Genomic DNA, 12,639 nt, shown 5'->3' with positions numbered 1-12,639 from the left:
AAATAGTATCCAAGTTATCTATTAGGCTACCATTCCACTCTGTAAATAGATTTTAAAATTTCAATATAATTTTCATATTATTTTTGCTTATTTCATTATTGTTATTGTTGGTTTTACTTTTTAGTAGTATTGTATTGTCTGAGGATGACTCAATTTAGTAACTATCTACAGTAAAAAAGAAAAAAAACAAGCAAAAAATGAAAATCATTTTATACACTGGGCCTTCAAAGTGCTCTCTGAAACTACACCTGGCATGGCTTGTGTCCAAAAAAAGAAAAAATCAAAACTTTGTCACAGAGCTAAACCAAATACATCATTGGAAAGGTCTCAACCTGGAGAGTAACATATGTCAGTATGACGATTCTACATGGCTCCTGCTTTCAGCTATTGACCTTTGAACCTTGACCTCAGTGCATGTGTGAGTGCTTTTAACTCAGCAACAAAAGGGGCTGCAGACATGGGACCAACTGTTACAGAGAGCTCTTGACCTCAACTATCATGTGAGTGTCGTAAACAACTGGGGGTACTGCCAGATATGGGTAAAATATGGATACAATTAATTTTCACCCATTTAGAAATTAGATATTTAGAATCTGATTACACAAGTGTGTTTACCATCCCCTTAAAGTCCACAGTGTACTCTCAATTCAATATTTACAACTTCCAAATCTGGGAAAAACACTTATATTTTTTAAAAACTACAATTCCCTGGAACCGCGCCATGCAGCTTGATACATATCAGCAACATAGTTGTAGTTCTTCTGATTTGCAAAGTAGGGTTCTAAATAGGGTTGCAAAAAGATATATCTACCCAGTATATCTAATATCTAGTAAAGCCGAACTAAAACACTAAACACACTGCACCTAGATGAACTATGTTAAGAAAAAGTAAAGATGTCGGCTAATTTTAGATATTTTAGCTAATACGCCAGAAATGGCATTTTCGGGACGGCAGGTTTTTTTGCAGTTTGTAAAATAGGGTCGTAAAAAGACAGATCTACTGAATATATCTAATATCTAGTAAAGCCGAACTAGTAATGACACTGCACCTAGATGAACTATGTTAAGAGAAAAAGCAAGGATGTTGGCTAATTTCAGATATTTTTGATAGTACTCTAAAAAACTGCGTTTTCAGGACGGCAGGTTTTTTGCGGCTTGTTGTAAAATAGAGTCGTAAAAAGATACATCTACTGAATATATCAAAAGTCTAGTAAAGCTGAACTAATAATGACACTGCACCTAGATGAAATATGTTAAGAAGAAGCAAGGATGATGGTTAACTTTAGAAATTTTAGCAAGTTATCTAGAAACGGCGTTTTTGGGACTGAATATTTGAATATATCAAATATCTAGTACAGCCGAACTATCATGTTATTATTCTTATTATTCTTATTATTATTATTGGTGGGAAATTATAACAGAGGAATATATTTGCCGTTTTAATATCAAGAACACTTTAGTGTTTTTGTTTCTATACAGGATGATGTTGAATCAGGGAATTTGTGTGTCCACCATGAAAAAGGATTCTAATCGACTTTACATTGGCATTGTTTCCGTGGTACCGGCACGTAATTTCAATGCATTACATTGCTGCCACCACGGAATGCGGTGTTAAGAGGTCGTGGTCATTTCATGTATTTCTGTGAGATCAGGTTGGAACGGGAGGTACGCTCTAAGAAGCAGCCTAGTTATACTGTAAGACACGGGGAAATACGAGCGGGAAGTGAGTGCTGGAAGTTACACTGTACGTCTGTGGAAGTTGGGGTAAAGTAGGTGGTAGGTGAACGGGAGGTACACACTAAGGACGCGGGCCATATTATGTAGTGTTACCAAACTTTTTTGTGATTTTCACTTAAAAACCTTGGTGGAGCAGGCCTCATTTCAGTCACTCCACAGCCTCTCTACAGTATGTTGGTCTCACAGGAGCCAGACTGCAGAATCTGAAGACTGACAATGAGTTTCACTGCTTTTCTAAACCAGGAAAAAAACAAGGCATAGATCAAAGGATTAAGACATGAGTTCAAAAAGAACAGATAAAGCCATGCAGATGAAGAACTGACTGAAGCATCACCTGCAAGAGCGACACAGTAAAATGGGCAGAAACATATTAGAAACACAATTACAAGAACACCAAGAGTCCTGGCTGCTTTCAGCTCAGATTTCTTTGTTTTTTGATTCACTGAAAGCTGGAGAGTGACAGCTGTGATGTGAGAGCGCATGGCACGAGCCTGAGACACAGCCACAACAAATACTCTCATGTACAGAATGACAATGACAGAAATGGGAACAATAACGGTTACAACAAGGTCAACAGCTCCTGCAGGGTGATTAATGACAATCACACACTCTCCATGGCAGGAATTATACCTGCCTGGTTGAGTCAGGTCATCCTTTAACAAGAGACTGCTGTAAGAAACAGAACAGAGCCAACACAGACACACACAGAGTTTAACTCTTTTCACAGTGACTCTGGTGGTGTAATGCAGAGGATCACAAATCGCGACACAGCGGTCGACTGATATGAGCACCATGTCTCCTATCGAAGAAGACGTAATGATGAAGGACACATAAAAATAGAGCAAACACATGAGGTCACCAAGAAACCAGCAGGCTGTTTTTAGCAGGATTTCTCCCGGTAGCACCAGAAGGCCCACGAGAAAGTCTGAGACAGCCAGAGAGAGGAGGAGGATGTTGGTGGGTGTGTGGAGCTGCCTGGAGAGAAAGAGGAAAAACTCATAAACCCAACAAGTCCTCAGATCTAAATAACAAAACAGATAAAACAAGTGTAAAAAAAAAAGGTCTATAGTGGAATGTTTTCTGATCAGCAACATCTGTAGTTATAATTAACAGTCAGCAAGACAAAGTACAAGTCCAAGGTGCAACATTATTCAGTACCAACTCAAAGACAGTTCTTCTAATCTACAGTAGCTGTTGACATTTTTAAGTTAATCTTTGCCTGAAGTGGGAGACTGAGATGATGACAAGGAGGTTAAGAGCTACAGTGAAAACATGAACTCACCAGGTTCCCAAAACTAAATGACTTCAACAGTTGTAAAGAAAAAAAAAAACATATAATGAAATGTTTTCTGATTGACAACATCTGCAGTTTCAATATGGTTAAATGCGGACATCTAACTGCAATATCTGGTGTCAAAATCACAGTTAAGTTTGTGCAAAAGGGCAGAATACAAGTCAAATGTGTCTTAAAGACATTTCCAAGGTGCAACATTATTCAGTACCAACTCAAAGACAGTTCTTCTAATCTAAAGTTGCTGTTCGCATCAGTAAATTAAGTTAATCTTTGCCTGAAGTGGGAGACTGAGATGATGACAAGGAGGTTAAGAGCCACAGTGAGCAGAGAGATAAAGTACAGCACAATGTTAAGGAGCACAAAGTTGGCCCAAGGAGAGGTGGGCTTTCTGCAGGAGGTGTTGAGGAGCTGTGGAAAGCAGAGCTCCTCCATCTTCAGAGAGCTGCAGCTCTGGCAGCTTCCTGAACAAATCTGAGTCATATAACCAAATGACCTCTTACTTCGCCTCATTTTTCTCTCGGTCTCAGTTGGACTCGGATGCCCCGCCTCCCTCACTCTGCACATTATCTTCATCACTTTTACTGGAACCCAGTGTTTCTGCTCTATGTCAATCTCCACTCTTGTGTTCTTTACCTTGTCTCACCTCTTTGCCCTGTTTTAAGTCATCTAAGCGGACCATCAACAGGAAGTTATGGAACAGCCCTTACTGATTTCAAAGAGGCCACACAGCACAGGTGCCAGTGCAGAGGGCTCAAGGAAAAATATTAATATTGTTACCCAGCGAAAGAGACGAACCTAGCTCAACTGTTGTGACTGCACTGAAATGTGACAGGCTGCTCTCATGCACTGTTTGTATGAACTCATTAATAATATGGTAAACCATTAATGTGCTACCTGTGATTTTAAAGAAGGCTTCTTTTAGAGCCAGCATGAAGAAATGGACCAGAGTATAGTGAGAGTAACAACAACCTCACAAATAAATTGACGCAATATTCTTGTTCAGATTTTCTGTAACACCCATAGTTGCCATGGCGGGAAAAAAAAGCAATATATACAGTAAGCACTTCTGTCATTGCATAGCTTCATTCAGTGGCATCACTAATATAAAGTTAACATTATGGCTGTCAAGTTTGCAATTATTACATGTGTGACGACCCCTCCACTCCTCTGCGTGGTGCTGGCGTACTGTGTGCTGTTGTCTTCCTGGCAGGTTCTGGTCCGAGGCGGGGTCGTCGTCATCAGGTGATGAGCTGCACCTGGGCCTGGTGATGTGCTCGACCATATATCCCTCCTTCCTCAGATACCTCGTGGCCGCCGCTGTACCTACACACGCGTTCCTTCCGTGGGGCATGTGGGTGCTCCTACACCGCTGGTCGCTGAAATGGACCTTTTGCCTTCTTTTGTTTTACTTTCAGAAATAAACTAAGCGCTATTTGGCACTGATCCCCTCTCTGCTCTCGTTTCTGGTTGCGGCCTCAGAGCCGGGTCGTAACACATGTTCCCTCAGCTGAGGATCTGTACTGCTCATAGATTGACTATTTAATACAGAGAGACTATTTCCAAAAGGGTTGGGTAGTTTTTAGCCAATTTTATGTCAAAACTCTGTTTTTGACTAGGCTAGCTGTGCAGCATAAATACAGTGATCTAGCCAGATTAAAACAGAGCCACCCTTGTGACACGGAAAACTTTTTAGACTCTTCAGCCTCGACATATCCCACTAACCCACTAATCTTCCTTTGCAGTACAAGCTTTACAGTACTCTGATGCCTTTTGGGAAAGTGTGTTTGTTCAGAGTTTGTGCAGTATAATACACAGAGCAGAGCGAAGGTGGAAGCGTGATAAACTGGAGGTCTCATTTCAAATGTTGAAGGATCTGCTGAAGAAATACCAGCTAGCAGTCAAAAATGCCAGGGCCCAATATTTCTCTGATCATATTAACAAGAACTGTCATAACCCCAGGATACTTCTTAGTGTGTTAAACTCTGTTATCTTCCCCACCCCAGTGGTGTAGTGGAGGGTATACTCAGGTTTACGGGGTATACCCACTTCTTTTTCTATCCAGTGACAGTATACCCACCTATCAGCTAAACAGCCATTGTAATATATAGGGGAGTATGCCCACTTCGTCATTGGTAACCTACCTATCTACCTAGTAGTACACCCACCATCGACTACCACTACACCACTGCCCCACCCCCACCCCTTGTCTCGAAGCATCTGCCTCTAAATGTGAGGATTTTCTAAATTCCTTTAGAGACAAAGTAATGAACATCAGAGCTGCTATTTCTCCACCTGCAAATAGGCTATCTGTCTCCACTGAAAACACCGGCAGTTTTAATTCCTTCCACTCCATCACTTCACCAGAGCTTCATATTATTTCCATTATGAAAACATCCACATTGGTTGGTATAATATCAAGTGAGGCTCTCTTGATATTATACCAACCAAACTCTTCAAAGAAGTAATTAACACCATTGGTCCCAGTATTCTCTCTATCTACCTGATCTCACAGAAATACATAAAATGACCACGACCTCTTAACACCGCATTCTGTGGTGGCAGCACGTAATGGGTTGAAATTACGTGCCGGTACCACGGAAACAATGCCAATGTAAAGTCAATTAGGATCCTTTTTCGTGGTGGACACACGAATTCCCTGATTCAATCACGTCACGTCAACCTCGTTTTCCTCAATGATATCTTTAACATTCCTGTATACACACAAAAACACAGAAGTGTCCTTGATAACACAACAATATGAGAGGTTAATGTCAAGGCCATAAAATATAATAAATGTATTTTGCCAGCTTTTGACAGCGTAGGGCTTCAAGAGCATTGTTTTGTGGGTGGATGGGGCACGTTCCACTACTGTTTTGTAGCTGCTGTCCACCGTCTGTGGGCTTCATTCCATTTCAGATTGCCATCTGTCTGCCGTAACCGAATCCAAACGCCACTAATAAATAAATAAATAAATAAGAAGAAAAAAATAAGGCTGAGCACAGAAGAACCAGAGAGGAAACACCATCACATGGAGCCGTCCGCCCCCGGCAACCTGGCCACCCTCCACTCCACCAGAGCAGACCCCAAGCCAGCGCCACAGAACCAGCGGCCGCGCAGACGGCTCCCACTGAGGACACACTGGAGTTAAGAACTCAACTATGATAAATGACATAAAATACTAAGATGGAGGCGAAACATAAAATAAATTTGTTATTAAATAAATTAAAACATATAGCCCACAGTAGATAAAAGTAGAACATGCTAAAAGTAAATACAATAATAGTGTTACGGACTGTCTTGATAACCAGCGGGACCCAAGTAGCAGGAGACAGGCAGAGTAAAAGTTCTTAACAGTTTATTGCAAAAAAAGCCGCTAAACACAAAAACGTCTGCAGGGAGAAATCAGCTGCCCGGTGGTGGCTGGAGGCGAGGGCTCCGGAGAACAAAAGGCGGCGAGGCAGTATACTACAAAGAACAGAGACAAAAGCACAAGTCAGTGGGGTTGGTCCACGAGAGAAAAAGGCAAAAAATACTCACGAGATGATAAAGGCTCTAACGAGAGACGCACTACCGAACAAGACAGAATTATCTGGCACTCAAGGTGAAGTCAGAGCCAGCTTTATAGCAAGGTTGACAAGGTGAGATGGAAATCAGGTGTACCTCACCGCCCGTGGTGGAAAAGTAGGTCAGCCCCGCCTCCTCCACACACCAGCCCTGCAGGTCCAGGAACGACAGGAAAACAAATAAAAAAAACATAAGAACCACCACCAAAACATGCATCAAAAGCAGACCATAACAGTACCCCCCCTCTAACAGATGCCACCTGGCATCCTACCAGGCTTGTTGGGAAACCTTTCATAAAAATCAGACAATAAGCGAATGTCCAAAATCAGAGACTTGGACAACCAGGAGCTCTCCTCGCGGCCGTATCCCTCCCAGTCAACGAGGTACCGGTGGTTGACAGTCCCCTACAACCTCCTGCTGATCCCCCTCCACCCCCCTGTCTCCTTGATGGTCACCCGGCATACACTGTCAACCGCATTTTGGATGTCCGCAGGCGTGGCCGAGGTTACCAGTTTCAGGAGCAAGACGTGGAACACGGGGTGAACCTTGAGAGCTGCTGGAAGCTTTACTCGGACGGCACTGGGATTGATGACCCGCTCCACCTTGTAGGGTCCGATAAACCTAAAATCCATCTGGAGAGGGAGGTCCCGTGACGACAACCAGACATGTTGCCCGACCTTGTATTCTGGAACCGGTGTGTGATGACGATCCGCAATCCTCCGGTTCTGGACCACCGTTCTCTCCAGAGCGGCTCTGGCTTCCCGCCAGACCCGGCGGGCTCGACGGAACTGGGCCTGGACCGAAGGGAACGCTACCTCCAGTTCCTGGCTGGGCAACAGGGGAGGTTGAAAGCCGTGGGTCACCATGAAAGGTGACATACCTGTCGCAGAGCTGACCATGGAGTTGTGGGAATATTCCACCCACGGTAGCTGGGAGCACCAGTAGGCCGGGAGACGAGAAGCCACACACCTCAACGCGGACTCCAGGTCCTGGTTGGCTCACTCCGTCTGACCGTTGGACTGTGGGTGGTACCCTGACAAGAGGCTGGTCGTGGTGCCCAAAGTGCGACAGAAAGCCTTCCATACCTGCGAGGTGAACTGGGGGCCTCTGTCAGAGACGATGTCCTGGGGCATGCCGTGGAGACAAAAGACGTGTTGCACGAGCAGGTTGGTTGTTTCTAAGACTGACGGGAGCTTGGGGAGAGGGACAAAATGAACCGCCTTGGAAAAACGGTCCACGATGGTGAGTATTATGGTGTTTCCCTCTGAAGGTGGGAGTCCGGTGTAGAAGTCGACTGCTATGTGGGACCAGGGGCAGTGAGGAACAGGCAAGGGGAACAGGAGACCAGCAGGGGTGCGATGAGAAGACTTGTTTCGGGCGCAGACCGGGCAGGCAGCGATGAACTCTCTGGTGTCTGCAGTCATAGGTAGGGAGAGGGTCCGATGGACCCTGGGATGACATGCCATGCGAGAGGAGTGCCCCCACTGGAGCACTGGGGATCTTGCAGGCGGGGGAACGAACAATCGGTCAGCAGGACACTCATCGGGGGATGGGTGGTTCCGAAGAGCATCCTGGACCGTCTGTTCCACCTCCCACCGGACCACTCCCACCACGCAGGATGAGGGAAGAATGGTCTCAGGCGCTGTGTCTTCCTTCGTGGGAGTGAACTGACATGAGACTGCATCCGGGTTCTGGTTTTTGGACCCTGGCCGATAGGTGAGTGTGAGGTTGAACCTGCCCAGAAAAAGAGCCCACCGAGCCTGACGGGGGTTCAGCCGGCGTGCAGAGCGAAGGTAGGACAGGTTTTTGTGGTCCGTGAAGGGATGAGCAGCTCCCTCCAGCCAGTGCCGCCACTCCTGAAGAGCCAGGACCACCGCCAGCAACTCTCGGTTCCCCACATCATAATTTCGCTCAGCAGGGAGAAAAAAGCACATGGGTGGAGATTTTGGTCCGCAGGTGAGCGCTGGGAGAGAACGGCCCCTACCCCTGAATTGGAGACGTCCACCTCAACCACAAATTGCAGCTTGGGATCTGGGTGAATCAACACAGGTGCATTAGTAAACATTCCTTTCAGTTTATCAAAAGCGCTCTGTGCAGCAACAGACCATTCGAAAGACTTTTTAACCAAGGTTAACTGGGTGAGAGGGGCAGCGATGTGGCTGGAATTCCTTATGAACCTCCTGTAAAAATTTGCAAAGCCCAAAAATCTCTCGCTGCTTACGTGTAGAGGGAACCGGTCACTCCTCCACTGATTTAACCTTAGCAGGGTCTGGTCTGAGCTGCCCCTTCTCCACCATGTAGCCTAGAAAGTCAACTGAGGAGACATGAAATTCACATTTTTCAGCTTTTACAAACAGTTTGTTGTCCAAGAGTCTTTTGAGGACCTCCCGGACATGGCTAACATGTTCCTCAGGAGTCTGCGAGAAAATCAAAATGTCATCGAGATACACAAACACAGTTTTGTTTAACAGATCTCTCAAAACATCATTCACCAGAGCCTGAAAAACTGCAGGTGCATTAGTTAAGCCAAAAGGCATGACTAAGTACTCAAAATGCCTTAAATGTGTATTGAATGCAGTTTTCCACTCGTCACCCTCTCTGATTCTGACCAGATGATATGCATTTCTTAAATCCAGTTGTGAGAAGATGGTCGCTTCATGGAGAGGACCAAAAGCTGAGTCTATGAGGGGGAGCAGATATTTGTTTTTTTACTGTGATCTCATTCAAACCTGAGTAGTTGATACAGGGGCGTAGGGTCTTGTCCTTTTTCTCCACGGAGAACAAACCGGCCCCCACCGGAGATGAAGAGGAGCAGATGAGACCTGCGGCTAGAGAGTCTTCAATATACTTCTCCATGGATTCTTTTTCAGGTTTGGAAATGTTGTATAGTCTTTTTGTGAGGAGAGGTGCACCTGGGAGCAAGTCTATGCCACAATCATAAGGTTGGTATGGAGGAAGTGACAGAGCTTGGTCCTTACTGAACGCTTCCCGCAGGTCATGATATTCACTGGGGACAGAGGTCAAATCATTTTTCTCTGGTTCACTAAAACTGATGGGTTTCTCTCTGGAATGGCGGAGTGTAGGCAGTGAGCGTCGCAGTAACTACTCCAACTACGAATGGTGGCCGTGGCCCAGTCCATGTGTGGGTTGTGCAATTTTAGCCAAGGTATCCCGAGCACAACGGGAATCAGAGGAGAGGACATTACATTCAGCTCGATGTATTCATGGTGGTTACCAGAAAAAGTCAGCTTTATGAGTTCAGTCTTGTGAGTAACAACCTCCAGTAGCTTGCCATCAATAGCCCGGACCTCTCTAGGCGAATTTAGCTTTATCAATGGAAGGCTATTGCGTGTAACAAAGTCTGAGTCTATGAGGTTGTCGTCTGCCCCTGAGTCCACCACAATCTGCATGGGAGTAGTCAGCTGAGCGTAGTGCAACATACCCTTTACTGGTAGTCTGCCTGGAGAGGCTGTAGAAGTGGTAGTTCGGCTCATCAGCGCCCCCTCGCCTACTGATGAGTCCGGTCTTTTGGCACCTCTGGACACTGAGCCAAGAAATGGCCCTCCCCATCGCAGTAGATGCAGAGCTGGTTGTGCCGGCGCCGCTGTCTCTCCGCCGGGGTCAGCCGAGCCCGTCCCAACTGCATCGGCTCTTCTTTGGAACCAGGGGCCAAGGCGCCAGGGCGAGATATATTTGGGGTCGGCAGAGGCAAGGAGGAAACAGGTCTGTCGGAGGCAGAACTGAGTGGGGTGGAGGTGAAAGCACGGGGCCTCTACCTATCTTTTCTCTCCCTGTATCTTTCCCTCCGTCTGTTATCTAACCGAATGGCTAAATCAACAAGCTCGTTTAAGAACGCTGTTTTGTCTCGCACCGCCAACTCGTCTTTAACCTCCCCCGATAATCCCTTACGAAAAAGAGCTTGTAAAGCTGAATCGTTCCACACACTTTCTACTGCAAGTATGCGGAAAGAAACTGCGTACTGGGAGACTGACTGGTTGCCCTGTTGTAAATCTAACAATTTTCCCGTAGCTTCTCTCCCTTTAACGGGATGATCAAAAACTTTTTTCATTTCTTCTTCAGCAAAACAAGCGTAATTTGAACAAATTTCTTGGCGTTGGCCGGAGATGGCTAAGGCCCAAGCTGCAGCTTGTCCTGAAAGCAAACTCATAACAAATGCTATTCTTGAAGCATGAGTGGCATAGGTTACAGGTTGTTGACTAAAAACTAAGGAGCACTGGTGTAAAAACTGAGCACATGTCCCTAAGTTTCCTTCATACCTGGCAGAGATGGGAATATATGGTTCTCGGGGCTGGGGGGTGGCGCTGCTGGGTGGATTCTCCGGATGTATCGGAAGAGCAGGAAGCTGGGTGGAAGGTCCGGAGGAGACGAGCCGGTCTGCGAAGTCATCCAGTCACCCGCCGATCCGTGTGACGCTGTCTGTAAGCTGGTGCATATGGTCCAAAATCTGCTTCAGCATGGCGTCATGGTTGCCAACCATGGCTCCCTGTGTAGCGAGTGCATTTCTCAAACGCTCTGTCTCTGCTGGGTCCATTTTTGGCCAGATAATTCTGTTACGGACTGGCTTGATAACCAACGGGACCCAAGTAGCAGGAGACAGGCGGAGTAAAAGTTCTTAACAGTTTATTACAAAAAAGCCGCTAAACACAAAAACGTCTGCAGGGAGAAATCAGCTGCCCGGTGGTGGCTGGAGGCGAGGGCTCCGGAGAACGAAAGGCGGCGAGGCAGTATACTACAAAGAACAGAAACAAAAGCACAAGTCAGTGGGGTTTGTCCACGAGAGAAAAAGGCAAAAAATACTTACGAGATGATAAAGGCTCTAACGAGAGACGCACTACCGAACAAGACAGAATTATCTGGCACTCAAGGTGAAGTCAGAGCCGGCTTTATAGCAAGGTTGACAAGGTGAGATGGAAACCAGGTGTGTCTCACCGCCTGTGGTGGAAAAGTAGGTCAGCCCCGCCTCCTCCACACACCAGCCCTACAGGTCCAGGAAGGACAGGAAAACAAACAGAAAAACACAAAAGCCACCACCAAAACATGCATCAAAAGCAGACCATAACAAATAGGCTAAATAGTATTTAAGCAATAATAAAGCGTCTAAACAATAATAAATAGTATCCAAGTTATCTATTAGGCTACCATTCCACTCTGTAAATAGATTTTAAAATTTCAATATGATTTTAATATTATTTTTGCTTATTTCATTATTGTTATTATTGGTTTTACTTTTTAGTAGTATTGTATTGTCTGAGGATGACTCATTTTAGTAACTATCTACAGTAAAAAAGAAAAAAACAAGCAAAAAACGAAAATCATTTTATACACTGGGCCTTCAAAGTGCTCTCTGAAACTACACCTGGCATGGCTTGTGTCCAAAAAAAGAAAAAATCAAAACTTTGTCGTAGAGCTAAACCAAATACATCATTGGAAAGAGTAACATATGTCAGTATGATGATTCTGCATGGCTCCTGCTTTCAGCCATTGACCTTTGAACCTTGACCTCAGTGCATGTGTGAGTGCTTTTAACTCAGCAACAAAAGGGGCTGCAGACATGGGACCAACTGTTATAGAGAGCTCTTGACCTCAACTATCATGTGAGTGTCGTAAACAACTGGGGGTGCTGTCAGATATGGGTAAAATATGGATACAATTAATTTTCACCCATTTAGAAATTAGATATTTAAAATCTGATTACACAAGTGTGTTTACCATCCCCTTAAAGTCCACAGTGTACTCTCAATTCAGTATTTACAACTTCCAAATCTGGGAAAAACACTTAGATTTTTTAAAAACTACAATTCCCTGGAACCGCGCCATGCAGTTTGATAGTTGTAGTTCTTCTGATTTGCAAAGTAGGGTTCTAAATAGGGTTGCAAAAAGATATATCTACCCAGTATATCTAATATCTAGTAAGGACGAACTAAAACACTAAACACACTGCACCTAGATGAACTATGTTAAGAAAAAGTAAAGATGTCAGCTAATTTTAGATATTTTAACTAATACGCTAGAAACGACATTTT

At 44.9% G+C, this 12,639-nt stretch overlaps 1 protein-coding gene across 1 annotated transcript; it reads right to left on the bottom strand.

Moving 5' to 3' along the window:
- Window positions 1-1,901: 1,901 nt before the first annotated feature.
- Window positions 1,902-3,511, bottom strand: LOC125899529 (trace amine-associated receptor 13c-like). Its single transcript, XM_049593923.1, has 2 exons — window positions 3,306-3,511; window positions 1,902-2,712 (listed from the first exon to the last, which is right to left on the bottom strand). Exons 1-2 carry the CDS (start codon window positions 3,509-3,511, stop codon window positions 1,902-1,904), a joined length of 1,017 nt encoding a protein of 338 aa, XP_049449880.1.
- Between the last annotated feature and the right edge of the window lie 9,128 nt (window positions 3,512-12,639).

Source organism: Epinephelus fuscoguttatus, linkage group LG13 (genome assembly GCF_011397635.1).
Source record: "Epinephelus fuscoguttatus linkage group LG13, E.fuscoguttatus.final_Chr_v1".
Lineage (NCBI taxonomy): Eukaryota > Metazoa > Chordata > Actinopteri > Perciformes > Serranidae > Epinephelus > Epinephelus fuscoguttatus.
Note: the sequence above shows the minus strand (reverse complement) of the source record. Positions and strands in the feature narration are given on the sequence as shown.